Genomic DNA, 19,340 nt, shown 5'->3' with positions numbered 1-19,340 from the left:
TTCATTCAATCTTTTGTACATTAGCAAACTTACCCAAAAATTGCCATATTGCCTTGTATTTCTCTCTCAATTTTGTTTCATACAAGACCTTTTGTCTTGGAGGACGATTGGATTAGGTGATGTGCACAATGGGCTCTACTTGCTGCAAAGATCAGAATGCATTAGTCCTAATTCCTCGATAGATCATCTCAATAAACATAAGTCTGTTAATTCCTTTTCTGTTGTCAATTCAATCCATATTATGTCCAAAGTTTGGCATTTTCGATTAGGCTATCCCTCGATGAATAAGATGTTATCTTTGCAAGATATACTTTCTGTTGATTTCAAGTCTTGTATTGATGTTTGTCATATCTGTCCTGGCAAAATAGAAACAATTATATTTTCCATCTAATAATAATTTTTTTTCTTCTACTTTTGATCTTGTGCATGTTGATATCTAGGGACCATATTCTGTTCCAACACATGAAGGTTTTAAATATTTCTTGTCTATTGTTGATGATGCTACTAGAAGCACTTGGGTTTATTTGTTGAAATCAAAATCAGATGTTAGGAATCTTATTGTTGCCTTTCATAAATGATTCAATTACAGTTTAAGACTAATATCAAGTCTATTAGATTAGATAATGGACAAGAATTTGCTATGGTTTATTTTTACAATGCTCTTGGTATAATTCATTAAAAGAGTTATGTTTACACTCCCCAATAGAATTCTGTAATGGAGAGGAAACACCAATATCTTTTGTCTATTGCTAGAGCATTGCAACTTCAATCAAGTGTTCCTTTTTATTATTGGGGGGATTGTGTCCTTATTGTAGCTCACATTATCAATAGGTTGCCTTGTCCAATCTTGCACAATAAAACACCTTTTGAGCTCCTTTTCAAGTTCAAGTCTTCCTATAATCATTTGAGGGTTTTTGGATGCTTGTGTTATGCTTCCACCATTTTTTTTTTCATGGGATGAGTTTCAGCACAAGAGCTCAAGCTTGTGTTTGTTAGGCTATCCTCCTGCAACCAAAGGGTATAAACTTCTCAATCTTAGTTCTAAGAAAGTCTTCATTTCCAGGGATGTTGTTTTCCATGAATACATTTTCCCTTTCATTTCTCATAATCCTGGGCCTTTATCATCTCCTCCCATTGTATTTCCTCATCCTACTCCTGATCTCACTACCACACTTACTCTTCCTTATTCTCATTTACCTGTTTATCATGATTCATTCTTCCATGATTAGCACTTTGCTCCTGACATTGATTCTGATTCTGATGATGATCTCAGTCAGTTTCAGTTCAGGATGTTGCCTATATTGATCAAATTGCTTCTTCTAGACATGATTTAGCTTTACCTTTTCTTGCCAGTCTTGATGCACAGTCTGTTGCACCATCTGCTACCCAGCCTGATGCACTTCTTGTTGCACAGCCTGCTGCACAGTCTGATGTACAACTTGCTGCACAGCCTGATGCACTGCTTGCTGCATAGCCTGTTCAACCTATCCCACCAGTTCTTAGAAGGTCTGTTAGGGTGCCTCACAAACCGTCCTATTTGCAATCTTATCATTGTAATCAAGTCATTGGTCCATTTGCATTAACTGATCCACTTCCTACCAAGACAGGTATTGCTCATCCCATCCAGAAATTTCTTTCTTATTCTCACCTTTCTCCCACTCATAAGCATTTTTGTAGTTCCATTTCATCTATTATGGAACCTACTTCTTATGCCAAAGCTGTTTAGGACCCTAGGTGTAGAGATGTTATGGTAGTTGAGGTTACTGTCTTGGAGACCAATAATACCTGAACCCTTACCTCTTTATCTGATCATAAGAAGCCCATAGGATGCAAATGGGGTTTATAAGGTCAAGCACATGGCTAATGGTTCCATTGAAAGGGTTGAGGCTAGACTAGTTGCAAGGGTTTTCCCCAAAGAAAGGGCTTGGACTAGACAGAGACATTTTCCGTAGTTGCCAACATGGTTTCTGTCAAAACCTTGCTTGTAGTGGCTGTTGTGAAATGTTGGCATCTTTCTCAACTTGATGTGAATAATGCTTTCTTTCATGGATATCTTGAGGAAGAAGTTTACATGGTTTTGCCACCTGGTTTTCACAGCAAGGGGGAGGTTGTTTGTAAGCTTAATAATTATTTATATGGTTTGAAACAAGCTTCTCGATAGTGGTTTTCAAAGTTTTCTCAAGCCTTAATTTAGTTGGGTTTTCATTAGTCCAAGTCAGATTATTCAATCTTTACAAGGAATAATTCTACAACTTTTATTGCCTTTCTTGTGTATGTGGATGATGTGCTTATAGCTAATGATAATATGCAAGCTATAGTTGATCTCAAAGTTTTGTTGGACAAGCAATTCAAGCTCAAGGATCTTGGTGACTTAGGGCACGTTTGGTACACTGTAATGATTACTACATGGGAATATGAATAAGTATTATAAGGAATACATTAAGTTGAAATGTAATAAATATTACTATTCATTAGTTTGGTGACCATTTAGGAATAGAATTCTGAATATGCATCCACAATTCAGTAGAGTATATAAAAAAGGTGTAATTAAATTATTTTTAAGTCAAATTTCCTAAAATACACTTATTTTAGGGTGTTCAAAATAGAGCTAATAATTAACAACAAGAAAATTTTATTTTCTTTCCTTTTGAAGATGTGGCAACTAATGGCTTTTTAGGAAACTTTTTAAAAAAGTTGTTACATAAGGTGGATGAATAGATATTCAGTACTTTTGATAAAGAATAGTTATTTCGTATTTTGAAGAATAGCTATTTATAAGGAATAATTATTCATTGTAATAAAAACATAACCAAACAACTGAATAGTTATGCCATAGGAATATCTATAACATTACAGTGTCTATTACAGTCTACCAATCGTGCCCTTAAAGTTTTTCTTAGGCCTAGAAGTTGCAAGGTCAAAGGAAGGGATTAATTTGTGTTAGAGAAAATATGCTTTGGAGCTTTTAGATGATGCAGGTATGTTAGGATGTAGACCAGCAAAAACTCCCATGGATCAGAATTTAAAACTAAGCAAATATGAAGGAAAAGAGCTGAGCAATCCTAGCACATATAGGAGATTAATTGGGAGGTTGCTCTATCTAACTATTATAAGGCCAAGTAGCAATGCTTATTAATTCGGGCCATTTATGTTAGAGTCTCCTTGCGCACATATTTAGCCCAATATTTGAGTCAATTTATATTAGCCCATTAATCACTACAATTAAAAAGAATAAAATAGTCTCTTCCCTTTTCAATGTGAAATTAAACATTTTCATTAACTTCTCATCTTCCATATTAACTCCTACATATTTACATTTATGTTGTAATATAAATCAATTTTTAATTATATAATATTAAAATGCTCCAACAGATTGCAATGGAGCAGACTAAAACAGCAAGAATGAAGGTGCAAGAAACAGGGGGATTGGAAGAAACACCATTGTTGATAGCTTCTGCGTAAACGACAGTAGCTTAAGCAGCTTGTATATTCTGTACTACTTGTAGTTTAGGAAGCTATACTTAGTTAGTTAATTATAGACACGTGTAGCTTGTGGATTGGTTATTGCTTTCTAGATCCGTATAATGTGGATAGTTAGTTGGGAAGATAGTCTCTGTTTTGTATATAAACAATCATAGTGGAATTTCCTAATTCAATTAATGAAAATACTCTTCTCTCAAATTCTTACAGTCGCTGTTATAAAAGAGCCTGGCTCAATATTGGATTGTCCTGGCCGAGCTTTGGCTGTGAAAATCGCTGAGAGAAGAAGAAAAAGGAAAATAGTTGCCATTATATATGTTTGTGTTTGGCTTCCCTGACGTAAAAAATTAACGGTGGCTCTATTCTATATTAGTGTTTTAGGAGACTTTTCACTTGACTAGTTGAGTAAGTCAATTAGCCAACTACTCTTTCTTGTCTCTTGCAATCATTTTTGTTCGTTTTGGCCATTGATTAGAATTTTCTTTTTCGTGAACGAAACGTTTTCGAGGAAAAGTAACTACGCATGGGCTGACGTCTCTTCCAGGAATCTGCAATCTGCGTGCAGCGTGTGTTTTGGGCATAAAAGTGTCTCCACTTAGAGAAATTATAAGTTAGTCATTATAGACAAGTAACAAGTAACGTGGTTTGCTATATTATTAAAAGATTTTTATTTATTTAAAATTGTTGAGAGGGAAATTTTTTTAAATAAAAACTGGTTACTAGCTCAATAATTTTAAATAAGTAAATTTTTTTTAATAAAATAATAGACAAATAACATAGTCCACCAAAAAATTATATAATTTCTCCTCCACTTGGCATGCGAATTAGTCAGTCTTCTTGATTTTACTTCTTTCTTTTTTTGGAGAAATTCTTGATTTTACTTTGGTACGAGTACGTCTCACTTTTGGTCTTCTTGATTTTAATTTGGAAGCGGCAGACAAAGAAATTATAAGGAAACTGAGAATATCTTGAATAGGATGTCAGGAAAAGTTGAAGCCATTACTCGCAGAATGGAATGAAGATTGGAATGAAATCATCGCTAATGATTCATGAAATAAGCCTTGTTTAAAACTTGTAATGATATTGGCAGTCATTCACAAAATGGAAAAATGGCAGGATGGACTATGGAGAAGATACTAATTTTCCATCTTATGTGTTTAGTACGAAGGATAGAAATATGGATGGCTAAAAACTTAAGTCTTGTTTGTTGTACTCTAATGGATCTGGTAATGAAATAACTATTTCTTAAAAATAACCTTTCAAAAACTTTGAATTGTTTATGTTGGGTTTAGAATTGATGCCAATGAATTAACCAATTACCTAGTTGATTAATTAGTCAAATTATGAATATGATAACCTATGAAAAACCAATGGAACAATTTGTCTCAAAGTAAAACCACTGGGTAGAAACCTTCCCAAAAAACAATCTACTATATTAAGAGAAGTTTACAATACAGGTAAAACATTTATCTATGCTCTACAACTCATAGGTGACTTACATAAAAAACCTTCTACCACTTCGGAATCTCTGAATTCTTTACTATATGAAATTATGAATGCCTTCATGGATGATGCACCTACAATCACAACTGGAACCTCCGATCGGCTTCAAGAATCTCTTGAAGGTTTTCTTCAAAAAAGTTAAGTTGGTGGTGGTGCTATGGATTAAGCTTGTTCACCAACTGATAATTAGATCTATTTGAAACTCTATGGTATAGTGAAATAGATAGAACTTGGTTGAACAAATCTTAACCGCACAAATAGATTTTTCTATCTCTTAAAAGCCTCTTTAGGGATGACTTCTAATGTCCTTTAAATAGTGCAACAAATAGGTCTTAAATCAAGCTTGAAATGGACAAGTAATGGGCTTCTTAGTATTGCTAATTTTTGTTGTTTTGCGTGTCTTGATTGATCGAGCTTCTATTGAGCTTGTTAACAAGGGTACAAAAACTAGGCTTTTCTAGGCTGAATCGATCAATTGCTATCGAGCTTTTATCAAGCTTGGTGTCAAGACATGTTGAAATGTACTTTTCTTAAGTTGTTCTTGAGCAGACTTTGTGTCTTTAGCTTGATCTTCAATTACCACTTCAAAACACATCAAAACTCAATAAAAGACACATAAATTTGGTACGGTTTGACAATTCTAAAACATATGAACCTTACGGTTTGGTTGTATTTCTATTACAAGAAATAGTTATTCTGTAAAATGAAAAATTACCATTCCAAACCAAAAAGGGTTATAATAGTTGTCCTTGAACTACGTAGTAGCTATAAAATTAAAAATCTCTATCCGTGTGTTTGGGTAAGGAATTGGAAAGCAGGATTTGGTCTCATGAGGGAATTTAAAATTTTGCTATGGAAAATTCTTGGTTTGGGTGGATGAGAGAGAATGAGTGTGTTGAAGTACTTAATCAAATGCTAATATTTTAACCCAACAAAATATTTTATGATGCCTCTATTATTAAAAAGTAATAATTCAAAGTTTCTTGTGAAATTATATACAATATTTTTTATTTAAAATATTTATTACTAAAATAGATCTAGTTGATTTTTGTTATTTGCGTTCATGATATTTGTTAATTCAAAATCCAATTGGGTTAGTTTCATTAGGTTGTTGGGTTGGATGCATACCCATAATTATGACGCATTTCTAGCATCTCTTTGATCATCTGTTACTGCCCGGTAATCAAGGAAGAAAGATTAGCTACCTCGGTTCCCCATCTCTCCATGCGACTGTCTCCCATGTCCTGCTATCATACTAAGTGGATATGACCCAGTTGGCTGTGAGCTGTACTTGTGTCTCTTCTCCTATGTGGGGCTATGGTGACAAGAGAAAATTATGGAAAAGCAAGTAAACGTCAAAGAAATTTTCTGATTATGCTTCAATGGAAAATTGGGACCTCCTAACAGGCAAAAGCTTTTTTTTTTTTTTTTTAAAACAATTCTGATATCTCTTATTATGATAAATAGGCCTTATAAAGCCATACAACTGAATGTAAAATTAATAAACACCTAAATGATAAAAGGAAACAACTTATTGCTCTATTGGACTATCCCCAAAACAGAGTTATTGATAAAACAACAAAAGATAAAGAAAAAAAGTATAAGATGCATTATTGAAGACACATATACGTATACATTAAAGCAGATCACATGAAAAGTGGACTAATTTGACATGACCAATTTTCAAACTATCACTCCTTACCCCAGACACTAGATGGTATTGAGCGACTTGGAGGGTTTGGGATATCCACTGTCCCCTCTAGCATTTGTAGAACCTTCTTCATTGAGGGCGAAGTGATGGTTCATATTGAATGCACCACAATGCTACTTTAGTTATTCTCTCCAACTGTTTCTTGTCAACCTCTTCTTCATTAAGTAGCTTACCTAGCTCACCACACTCAAAGCAATTGTATGCCCATTCTTCAAGAATAGCTTCTTCCTCAGCAACATTAGAGTCAACACTCTTTCGACGACATATAATCTCCAACAACACGATTCCAAAGCTATAGACATCTACTTTCACTGTCACGGACATTTTGCGATGCCACTCTGGTGCAACATATCCCCTTGTGCCTCTTATGTCAGTAAATGTTTTGCTTTCATCTGGCTTCAACAACTTTGACAATCCGAAGTCAGAGATTTTTGCACACATATTTTCATCCATGAGTATGTTCTGAGGTTTTATGTCACAATGAATGATCTGTGGCATACACTCTTCATGAAGATAAAGAATTCCTCTTGCTATGTTTCGAGCAATTTCCATTCGTTCATCCAACAAGGTTGTTTTTCTGGTGTGAAGAGAATATCTGCAAGTGACCCATTGCTCATGTACTCGTATACCAGCAGCCTATTTGGTCCATCATGGCAATACCCAAGTAGTTGGACTAGATTTTTATGATGTGTTCTCCCAATCACTTTCATCTCGGTCTGAAACTCTCTTTCCCGTTCGGCTAACAATTTGTCTAGTCTTTTCACAGCTATAAGCTTCTTGCCATCTCCAACTGCCCCTTTATAAACTATTCCAAATGCTCCTCTACCAATCTCTTCCTTGAAATTATCAGTCACTTTCTCAAGTTCTGCGTTAGTAAATGATCGCAGAGAATCCTCCTCACTCAACACAATATTTCCATGATTAGATTCCTTTTTACATGCCCAGACGCGATATCTATACATTACGACTCCAGAAATCACCAACACAATTGCAAAAGCAACTAATGAAACGCTGATAATTATGACCTCTTTCTTGCTTTTTTTGGACACATTTCTATCTGTAGTGGGTGTAGAAATGCCTACCTTGAAGAGGGCTAGAAATGAGTCATCTTGGTGTAATGTCACAAATCTGAAAGGAAGAGTTTGCATTTTGCACTCCCCATCTTTGAAAAGCACAGCGTCACATTTACAGTCCTCCAAACATGCTGCTTTGCAAGCCTCTTGGGTTAATGATAGAACAGAAATATTTTTATATTCCCATTTGGTATTATTCACTAACTCCATGGTATATGACATGCCTTTGCAACTGTCTGCAGTGAAATTCCTTTCGCAGCCAGAACTCTTCTCACTCTGGTTTGTAGGCGCAAATCCAGGAAGACAATTGCAACCCAAACTTTGATTAGTATTGACACAATATGCATTAAGGCCACATAAACCCTTCGGGAGACACTTGTCATCTGGCTGGGACCATGTGACTGACCAGGTACCATTTTGATCCATACTGTGTGAGTATAGCCTCAGGATTCCATCAGCATCAATTCTCAAAAGATAGAGTAAACCTTTTGTAGAATTATCTCCTAGATTTAGATCCACTATACCAGCTGTGCCAGTAATACTGTCTATGTAGAGATGACCATTATCATCGAGATTTAGTTTCGCATTATTTTCTGGCCCAGGTGTAACATAGTTCCAATAACCATATTCAAGTGTGTAGGGGGTTCCAACTGGGTACATCGCAAGATATCCATCTTGTTGCATTAAGAGCAGAAATCTACCAGTTGAATGGTTTGAATCTGAAACACTGGAAATTAACACTTCATTAACTGAAAGGTGCTGGCTTGGCAAAAGGGTATCAGTAGACTGATTAAAACTCTGCCATATTGTATTGTTATCAGAACTATACAAAACAAAGTTGCCAGAATCAAGCATGGATGCTGAAGCAACTCCAGTAGAGTTGGTAATGCGTGTATTCGTGCCTTGTTGTGCAGACTGCAGAACCAGTTGTCCATCACTTGTGAAATTTAGTGTGGCGTCAGCGGGAACTAGGGATCGTCTCTATTGGCTGTCCAGACTACTGTCTTTTGAGGAATCCCTTCAATAAAAATTCCAACAGCATAGCCATTGCCTTGCTTGTAGAATCCAAAGGCATATAGACCAGAAGGTGATAGCCATGAAGAGTTGGTGGTGGGAGTGAGTGTTGCTGTTAGAAAAGAGCCTGGCTCAATAATGGATTGCCCTGATTGAGCTTCGACTGCGAAAATTGCTGAGAGGAGAAGAAAAAGGAAGATAGTTGCCATTATATATTTATGTTTGGCTTGCTTGATATAAAAAATTAACAATGGCTCTATTAAATATGTGTTTTAGTAGACTTTTCACTTGACTAAGTCAATAAGAATATTTCTTATTAGAAATCATTGCACAAAGACACCGAGAGAAATGTATAGAAATGCACAGAGACATGGAAAGAGAAAAGTAGTGTGAATGTAAAATAAAAGGTAGAAGAAAGAATAAAAAATAAAAAAAGTAGTGTGAATGTAAAATAAATTTTTAATTTTTTTTAACCTTTAAGCTACCGTGCGTGCACTGTAGCCGTGGAGAAAAAAATATTGCTTTGGATTTACTATTGTAGAGTACATTTCTCATGTACTCGTATACCAGCAGCCTATTTGGTCCATCATGGCAATACCCAAGTAGTTGGACTAGATTTTTATGATGTGTTCTCCCAATCACTTTCATCTCGGTCTGAAACTCTCTTTCCCGTTCGGCTAACAATTTGTCTAGTCTTTTCACAGCTATAAGCTTCTTGCCATCTCCAACTGCCCCTTTATAAACTATTCCAAATGCTCCTCTACCAATCTCTTCCTTGAAATTATCAGTCACTTTCTCAAGTTCTGCGTTAGTAAATGATCGCAGAGAATCCTCCTCACTCAACACAATATTTCCATGATTAGATTCCTTTTTACATGCCCAGACGCGATATCTATACATTACGACTCCAGAAATCACCAACACAATTGCAAAAGCAACTAATGAAACGCTGATAATTATGACCTCTTTCTTGCTTTTTTTGGACACATTTCTATCTGTAGTGGGTGTAGAAATGCCTACCTTGAAGAGGGCTAGAAATGAGTCATCTTGGTGTAATGTCACAAATCTGAAAGGAAGAGTTTGCATTTTGCACTCCCCATCTTTGAAAAGCACAGCGTCACATTTACAGTCCTCCAAACATGCTGCTTTGCAAGCCTCTTGGGTTAATGATAGAACAGAAATATTTTTATATTCCCATTTGGTATTATTCACTAACTCCATGGTATATGACATGCCTTTGCAACTGTCTGCAGTGAAATTCCTTTCGCAGCCAGAACTCTTCTCACTCTGGTTTGTAGGCGCAAATCCAGGAAGACAATTGCAACCCAAACTTTGATTAGTATTGACACAATATGCATTAAGGCCACATAAACCCTTCGGGAGACACTTGTCATCTGGCTGGGACCATGTGACTGACCAGGTACCATTTTGATCCATACTGTGTGAGTATAGCCTCAGGATTCCATCAGCATCAATTCTCAAAAGATAGAGTAAACCTTTTGTAGAATTATCTCCTAGATTTAGATCCACTATACCAGCTGTGCCAGTAATACTGTCTATGTAGAGATGACCATTATCATCGAGATTTAGTTTCGCATTATTTTCTGGCCCAGGTGTAACATAGTTCCAATAACCATATTCAAGTGTGTAGGGGGTTCCAACTGGGTACATCGCAAGATATCCATCTTGTTGCATTAAGAGCAGAAATCTACCAGTTGAATGGTTTGAATCTGAAACACTGGAAATTAACACTTCATTAACTGAAAGGTGCTGGCTTGGCAAAAGGGTATCAGTAGACTGATTAAAACTCTGCCATATTGTATTGTTATCAGAACTATACAAAACAAAGTTGCCAGAATCAAGCATGGATGCTGAAGCAACTCCAGTAGAGTTGGTAATGCGTGTATTCGTGCCTTGTTGTGCAGACTGCAGAACCAGTTGTCCATCACTTGTGAAATTTAGTGTGGCGTCAGCGGGAACTAGGGGATCGTCTCTATTGGCTGTCCAGACTACTGTCTTTTGAGGAATCCCTTCAATAAAAATTCCAACAGCATAGCCATTGCCTTGCTTGTAGAATCCAAAGGCATATAGACCAGAAGGTGATAGCCATGAAGAGTTGGTGGTGGGAGTGAGTGTTGCTGTTAGAAAAGAGCCTGGCTCAATAATGGATTGCCCTGATTGAGCTTCGACTGCGAAAATTGCTGAGAGGAGAAGAAAAAGGAAGATAGTTGCCATTATATATTTATGTTTGGCTTGCTTGATATAAAAAATTAACAATGGCTCTATTAAATATGTGTTTTAGTAGACTTTTCACTTGACTAAGTCAATAAGAATATTTCTTATTAGAAATCATTGCACAAAGACACCGAGAGAAATGTATAGAAATGCACAGAGACATGGAAAGAGAAAAGTAGTGTGAATGTAAAATAAAAGGTAGAAGAAAGAATAAAAAATAAAAAAAGTAGTGTGAATGTAAAATAAATTTTTAATTTTTTTTAACCTTTAAGCTACCGTGCGTGCACTGTAGCCGTGGAGAAAAAAATATTGCTTTGGATTTACTATTGTAGAGTACATTTTGAGTTTTAGTAATGCTAAAAATAACTATGTAGCACAGCTATTGCTAGTGCTCTTATTGTGATGAGCTGTTACTGAAAATGAATGCTTACCTTCCAGGAATCTGCATGTAGCGTGTATTGATTTTGTTGTTATGGAAAAATTCATGGTTTAGGTGATTGAGAAAGAATTTTCAAATTTCCACGTGAAATTTAGCCAGGATTTGTGACTCCAAATCCCAGCCAAAATATTCCACCCAAAGAGATGGTGATTGAGAAAGAATTTTCAAATTTCCATTTGGAATTTAGCTAGGATTTGAGAAAGAATTTTCAAATTTCCATGTGGAATTTAGCTAGGATTTGTGGCTCCAAATCCCAGCCAAAATATTCCACCCAAAGAGATGGTGATTGAGAAAGAATTTTCAAATTTCCATTTGGAATTTAGCTAGGATTTTGTGGCTCCAAATCCCAGCCAAAATATTCCACCCAAAGAGATGGTGATTGAGAAAGAATTTTCAGGATTTGTGGCTCCAAATCCCAGCCAAAATATTCCACCCAAAGAGATGGTGATTGAGAAAGAATTTTCAAATTTCCATGTTTGGCTTGCTTGATTTTGTCATTAATTTTAGACAATACTTTGTTGTAAAATAGGGAAAGCTCAAAAAACTATCAAGATTGATTGTGAAAATATTTTAGACTTGTGAAAGATCTTCAAACTAACAATAGAAACGAAGAAAATTAATCCAAAAGAAAATATACACAAAACCCGAAGAATTTACATGGTTCAGCAATAGCCTACATCCACAGGCGATGACGAACAAATTTCACTATAACAATTTTGGGATAATACAAATTGGTGTAAAGGCACTCTCACAAACCCAAATCCCAAATACACCCAAATAGTTCTCTCTCACAAATACAAACCAAAGAACCAAATATGAACCAAAGAACCAAAGGTTCACAAAAACCAAATACGAATACTAAATACCAATTGTGCATAAACCAAAGAGAGAGCCACAAAGCAAATCCAAAAGTTGCAACGCACCAAGAGAGAGCAAATCACCAAACCGCAGAACCAAAACCAAGCGGTAACAAACCTCTCTCACTATTCCAATTTGCAACCCACAAATATCAAATAACCAAACGAAGAGAGAACCTTTTTCTCACACACACTCTCTCCTTCTCTCTCTTATTTTTTGTAGTAGCACTATACTTATATAGAAGACTTAGTCAACTAGTATATCCAAAACCAAGAAGGACTAGACTTCTTTTCTACACACAAAAGGAGAATCACTTCTATTTCAAAAAGAACTAAAAATCAAGTGGTAGGCAAGACTTCTAGTAGAGCTTGATAACTTCAAACAATAGTAACCCAAAAGGAATAAAATTCCTCCTTTATCCAAATCCAACAAGGAGTCGAACTCCTAATTCAAGCCATATTCTACATACTTTGCATGGATCCACTTTCCTTACTCCCAACTTGGAATAGGAGCCATAAGGACACCTTTCTTTAGTCAAAATCACCCATACAAGGTCCCCTTCCTTGAAAATAAGTCTCCTTCGGTGAATATTGGTAGCAACCTTGTAGTGTGCATTGGGATGTTCAATTCTCCCTTGACTTGTGCATGGACAACTTGCATCTCATTTATGTTGCTCTTACATTCTCCTTCTTAGAAAGTGGCAAGGGTGCCAAATCTAAGACACTCAAAGGTTTATTCCCATACACAACTTCAAAAGGAGATGTGTTAATGGTCCGATTAAGAGAAGAGTTGTAAGAAAATTCAGCCAAGGGAAGGATACTTTCCCAATTCCTCGTTTGAGGGTGGAAAGAAGTGCCACAATTCAGTTCCTATCTTGTGCCATAGAGTTCGCCAAAAATGAGCAAGAAATTTAGCATCCTTATCAAAAACAATAGAAACGGGTACACCATGAAGCCTGTAGATTTCTTTGAAAAATAAAGCAGCCTCATTGGAAGCATTCGAAGTCTTCTTGCATGGGATGAAGTGAGCCATCTTGGAGAAATGATCCACTACCACCATGACTGAATCATTCTTTCGTTGTGTAGGTTGAAGGCCAAGAACAAAATTCATACCAATACATTCCCATGGTTTATTAGGCACTGGAAGAGGTAAATACAAACCTGCATTAGTGGCTGTACCCTTTCCATTTTGACAAACTTGGCACCTTTGAACATGCCGCTTAACATCTTTAGTCATTCTCGGCCAAAAGTAGTATTGAATAAGGAATTCTAGGGTCTTTGGTCTACCAAAATGCCCTAAATAATGTTGTTTAACAATCATCAACTCCCTTAGAGAACATTTAGGCACACATAATTTCAGCCGTTTAAAAAGAAATCCATCCTTTAACCAAAAGTCAAACTTGGCAGGTTGCTGTCCCTGCTGCAATTGTTGGTATAGATGACCAAAATGTGGGTCATCTTGGTACAGGGACGGACCCAGGATTTTAAGCTAGCAAGGGCTAGAGTATAAAGAAAAAAAAAAAAAAACCTCCAAATAGACATCCATATAATATTAAAAAATTATAAATACATAAAATCGTTGTTTCTAAATACATTAAGATGCAATCATCTGCCAACAAAGGCAAAAACAAAAACAAAATAATGTTTTTATTTTATTTTTTTTATTTTATTTTTATAAATTAGGCTTGGCTAGGATTTTGTTTTTTTTGAAATTAAAGCTTTCACAGTGGTGGTGCCCAAACTTTTAGCTTGTAGTACCTCAAAAAGCTACTTTATCTATTTTATCACTTCACTTTATAATTCACTCAATATCAAATGTTCTATTTTTATATGACTTCATTTAAAATAATATAAACAACTCATTAAAATACTAAGAAAGATAGAGAATTTGAGGGTTTTAATTGAAGAAAGAGATTTAATCTTAATAAAATATTGTATTTTAGTTTTAACAATTTGCTATAGTCAATTGGTATTTATACCAGTTTACTGTAGTTGCAAAACATTTAATTTTAACTTCTCCAATAACACATGATTTTTTTGTTTTTTGGTGGTAAAATAGTTTTTTTTTTTTTTTTTTTTTTCCCCCCCCCCCCCCCCTAAAATACAATTACCATTATGAATATTTTTATTGTTTTTGTTAAGTTTTTGGGTTGGATGGTTGCTATTTGGTTTAAGCTAGCAAGACTGATTAGGGAGAAGGGGGCCGAACTGCAAAATGAAATATAGAATGACTAAAAAATATATATATTTTGGACCTAGGGAAGGGCCCAGGCCCCCTTGGGCTCCCACCTGGGTCTGTCCTTGTCTTGGTAATTCTCCTTGAAAACTTCAAAACCAGTGACCTTAGCTTGCATTTCCACCAAGAAATTAGTCCTCCTATTTAACCCATCAGTCACTTTGTTGAGAATTCCCGACTGATGTTTTGTTGAGAAAGTGAATTGCTGCAAAAAGCTTACCCACTTTACATGCCTCTTGTTCGCATTAGATTGACTATTGAGATATTTCGAAGCCTCATGATCAGTGTGTAGATTAAACTCTTTGTAGGCCAAATAGTAACTCCAATGATTGATGGCAAGAACAATAGCATAGAATTCCTTGTCTTAGGTAGAATACATAAATTTTGCTTCATTCAACTTCTCGCTAAAGAATGCTATTGGCTACCCTTCTTGGCTAAGGACACCACCAATTCCCACTCCTGATGCATCACAATTAAGCTTTAAAATCTTGTCAAAATTGGGCAAGGCAAGGATAGGAGCTTCAGTTAACTTCCTCTTCAAAAGTTGGAAGCTTTCTTGAGCTTTGTTAGTTCAAACAAAGGACTTTTGTTTGAGACAATTAGTGAGAGATGTTGCAATGTGTTGATACTGTATTTTATCCAACCCTGATTCATGTGCAAAAGAAATGCCAAAATCCAAAAAAATTGAAAAAAGGTGCAAAATTGCAAGCTTCAAAGCCAAAATGGGTAACAAATAAGTACAACACGATCAGATAGTGGATCAAAGGGTCACAACAATTGAAAACCCTTTTAATAGCAATTAAGGCCAAAACATTAACTGGGTATGGTCAAAAAGTTGACTTTTTGATCCAACCTTTCAATCAAGTTGAATTTTAGACCGTCTTATAGGGCATATTTTTCTCTTTGAAATGATAGTTTACAGGACAAAATCAGAGTTTAAATGGATGAGATATCAACAAAATACCAAAAACCCTAATAAATACTTCAATTGTTTTTTTAAAGAAAAACATGTAGTTTTTGGACTAACTTCGCCCAAAAAACTGTACTAATTGGGCAAGATCTAGAGAGATTTGGCTAAACCAACTTGAAGTATGAGGTCTTGACTACTTCTCATAAAAATTGAGAACTTGAATTAGAATTTCCTTAGGATTAAGAATTAAAGTTGGAATTACAAAGAAACTAGAGAATTTTGTCCTGGCCTGAAAATAAGTTATAAGTTACATCAAAAATTGATTTTACTCTTACATAGCAAGCCTATTTATAATATATAACTACTAGGAAATAAAGTAGCTAAGTCAAAGTTGTAATTAAGAAGGATATATGTCAGATATGAGAAGTCAAAATAAGGGGGCTGCTAGCTGCCCTAAAACATCAGAAAGAGTGGCTAGCCGTTTGGCTTGTAGAGGGTGACTGATTGTCAATCCTAAGACTAGGGGGGGGGGGGGGGGGGGGGGGGTGGGGGGGTTGGTTTGTTGACCAAAAGGTAGTAGGTGGCTACATCAAATCCACAACCAAAAAATAAAAATAATTAAAAAAAAAACCATTACCATTATTGTCAGATATATTATGGTCCAAGTGGTCTAAACCAATTATAGTCTTGTAAAATAAACAACTTAATCTTGGGTTAGTCTAAGATTAGTCAAATAGTCTCCAATGTATTAACCCTACATTGATTTCATTGCAAACTGATGTCCTTAATAGAATATGTAGCCATCAATGGCTTTCATAATGTAAGCCATCATGCTGAATCACATAAACCTTCATGTGTGCTTTCTTTTTCATGCTTCTGTTCATCATACAATCATCACACATAATCACACAACTTTAACACTTATTATGATAATCTAGTTCCTGCCACAAGCTATGCTGAGTGTTTCAAGTACTTAATCAAAGGCTAATCTCGCTGTTTGGTCTCTTGAATGCGACACGTTAAATCATCTAATTGTGCTAGATTTCCATTCTAACCATAAGTTTGAGCCATAACATCTGCAATCTCCTTGGTAATTAATTAGCAATAATAGGTATCCGCTACTAAAGTCAGGTGCTATAAAATGCAATAAGTAATAAGTATGACATTACTAGGGAGTCTTTAGTGTCCCACGAATCAATGACCTTAGGCTCAGAAATTGCTCCAGTGACATAACCCATTTTTCTCTTACTTGGCGAACTATGCATGGTTACAATACGAAAAGAGATACAGCCAATAGAACTTAAAAGTAAGAATTGATTTTGAAAACACTTTCAATCTTCACCCCAATTTCATTTGATGTCCAAGATGTGTGGTCTCTTAATCAGTTCTTACTATTTTCTATCTTTTAAATTGTAAGTATGTTTTAATTGCCTAAGCAATTATTTTATTTAATAACTTCTTATTAAGTATCTAATTGAGCTTGCCTTTTGGGCTAACCCAATTGGACTTTAGTATATAACTTGGGATAGGACTAAGTGGACAAATAAGGCTCTTAACTACAATGAGTTTTAGGTTTTCCATTAACTCTTCATGAACCCAAAGTTACTATTAATTATATATGTGACAATTACCACTATAGAAATATAATTGCATTCTAGGCCTTATTAATAAATTATATCCCTAGACTCTATTATAAAATCATCTGACCCTTCCCTGAAATCATCCATGGTGATTCTAAGTCATACAACAAATGTCACTTTGTAAATCACTATTTTATTCATTGAGTACTCAGTTTAATCTTTCGGTTACTCCCATATTTGATGATATCTAATTTCATTAAATATAACATTTAGTAACTCTTTGTTAAAGTGGTTGCACCCGACATTTTGAATAACCAATTCTAATAAACTTATCTCAAGGGGATGTTTTGTATATCTTAAAAAATATTATGGATTTTTTATTGAGAATATGTGTTCCCAAATTACTATGTGCAATTGCCTAACATACTGGCTGTTAGATTAGATTTCACTCATACTATATCAAAGAAACCTACATTTCATGATTTGGTTCACAATACTCTTAGGATTAAGAGTTTATAAAAATAGAAGTCGTGAGATTTATTATTTAGGTGACAGTTGTTAAGTGAATAGTTGATCTCACAGTAGTCCAATTCAATGTGTCTTACACACTTAAGACACATTAACACTTCAACAAGAGTCTATACTTCCATGATCATGACAAACCATCTTAGTTGATACGTTATAGTCTTTGCAAATAAAACACTTAATTTCATCATCAACTACAAACTACGTTTTTGAGTTTACAAGAAACTTGTATTTATATCTTTTGTAATTAAATCACATACAATGAATCCCAATGACTATATAATAATTTCCAATTAGTTCATGTACAAATAGTCTTGTATAATCAAATACTTAAATTACTTAAAACATGACAATAACTTGAATTTTAGAGTACAAATTCTAACCATACATGTGTTTGTTTGTTTAGACCCCTTAAAACAGATTGTTTAACCTAATATATTAGCCAAGTGTTTACTTAGGTTAATTATGAGAATTAGGTTAAATAGTGAAAGATCATATCATGCAAACAACAGAAAAGTAAATAATACACAGATATGATCACCCAGGAAAATCAATGAAATGAACCGTTTCAAGGTAAAAACCTGGAGAGGATTTGACTTAACTATCCTTAAGGTAAACAAATCCACTAATAGAGAATTTACAAAAGATTTAACCCTAAATCTATTGCTACCTTCAGTAGTAACTTACTGACACAACCACATGCAATCTCGGAATCCACGAACTTGTAAAGTTGTTATTTACAACTATGTGTTTGTTGGCTTATATTCCGTGCCAAATTTGATTGTAATTTTATTCAATCTTTTGTACCCTGTATTTATTGTGGGATTTGATTGTAAGGGTTGTGTGATAGAGAGAGAGTGTGTGAAGACTCAAGCAATTGAAAACTTAAGAGTTTTCGCGGGTAGCTCGCAACTAAGCATCCCGCGAAGTGACTTATGTGCCCTACACATGCTGGAATGCGAAAAGTTAGGCCAGGATGGAGACAACTGTGTTTTGCGAGTATCTCACGAGTAAGGCCTTCCCGTGAGACACTCGCGAGACATACTGTTTTGCCAGACTATCCATTCTGATACACACTTTCTGTGTCTACACTATTTATACCCGCATTATCTACAAATGTTTAGGAGTGCTTCTAAGAGAAAACCCTAGCCAAACACCTTGAGAGTTAGAGATTGTTATACCCACAATCCTCTACACATTTGCTTACTTTCAGAGTGTCAAGTGAAGTTTTGGTGCTGGGAAGTATTGGAAGAAGCCAAGGATGGCAAATGCAACATAGAGCTTGTTGCGGGATCCGGAGAACTAGACAAGATACGGTTCCAAGAAACTTTGTTAGAGTAGGAGCTTGGAGGCAAGGGCGGAGGGAGGGGAGGGCCAGGGGGGCAGGTGCCCCCCTTTAACTTTCAAATGTTTTAACTAATAATGACCTGAAATACCATATTTGCCCCCTCTACACAAAAGACAAAAATATATATATATATATATATCCCAATTAAGTGAATTCACGTTACGTTTCTAGCTTTCCTAGTAGTAGTAGACTTCTACTCCTAGTAGTAGTACAATTTTATATGTAAAGTCAACGGGTCCCACTTAGTAAACTTGATGGGCTAGACAAAGCCACATATAGATTTTTTTCATGCTTTATACCAAGCCGCCTGTAGAAGTCTACTATTCAATGAATTCATGTTATTCAATAAAACCATGGGTCCCACTTGGTAATGATTAAAAAAAAAAAAAAACTTCACTACACCTACAAGGAATAGGAATCAGTATTAGC

At 35.4% G+C, this 19,340-nt stretch overlaps 2 protein-coding genes across 2 annotated transcripts; both read right to left on the bottom strand.

Moving 5' to 3' along the window:
- Positions 1-6,500: 6,500 nt before the first annotated feature.
- Positions 6,501-9,239, bottom strand: LOC112034514 (G-type lectin S-receptor-like serine/threonine-protein kinase LECRK1). Its single transcript, XM_024067328.2, is given in 4 exon segments — positions 6,501-6,769; positions 6,772-7,254; positions 7,257-8,738; positions 8,741-9,239. Coding segments are annotated over 4 exon segments (2,310 nt in total). The 5' UTR covers positions 8,991-9,239; the 3' UTR covers positions 6,501-6,674.
- Position 9,240: 1 nt separating this feature from the next.
- LOC136061547 (G-type lectin S-receptor-like serine/threonine-protein kinase LECRK1) lies at positions 9,241-11,271 on the bottom strand. Its single transcript, XM_065778280.1, has one exon. The coding sequence runs from the start codon at positions 11,014-11,016 to the stop codon at positions 9,241-9,243; it is 1,776 nt and encodes a 591-aa protein (XP_065634352.1). The 5' UTR covers positions 11,017-11,271.
- Positions 11,272-19,340: the final 8,069 nt, after the last annotated feature.

This window comes from Quercus suber, unplaced genomic scaffold (assembly GCF_002906115.3).
Source record: "Quercus suber isolate HL8 unplaced genomic scaffold, Cork oak 2.0 scaffold_177, whole genome shotgun sequence".
NCBI classification, from domain to species: Eukaryota; Viridiplantae; Streptophyta; class Magnoliopsida; order Fagales; family Fagaceae; genus Quercus; species Quercus suber.
The sequence above is the reverse complement of the archived record's forward strand: the minus strand, read 5'-3'. Positions and strand labels throughout refer to the sequence as shown.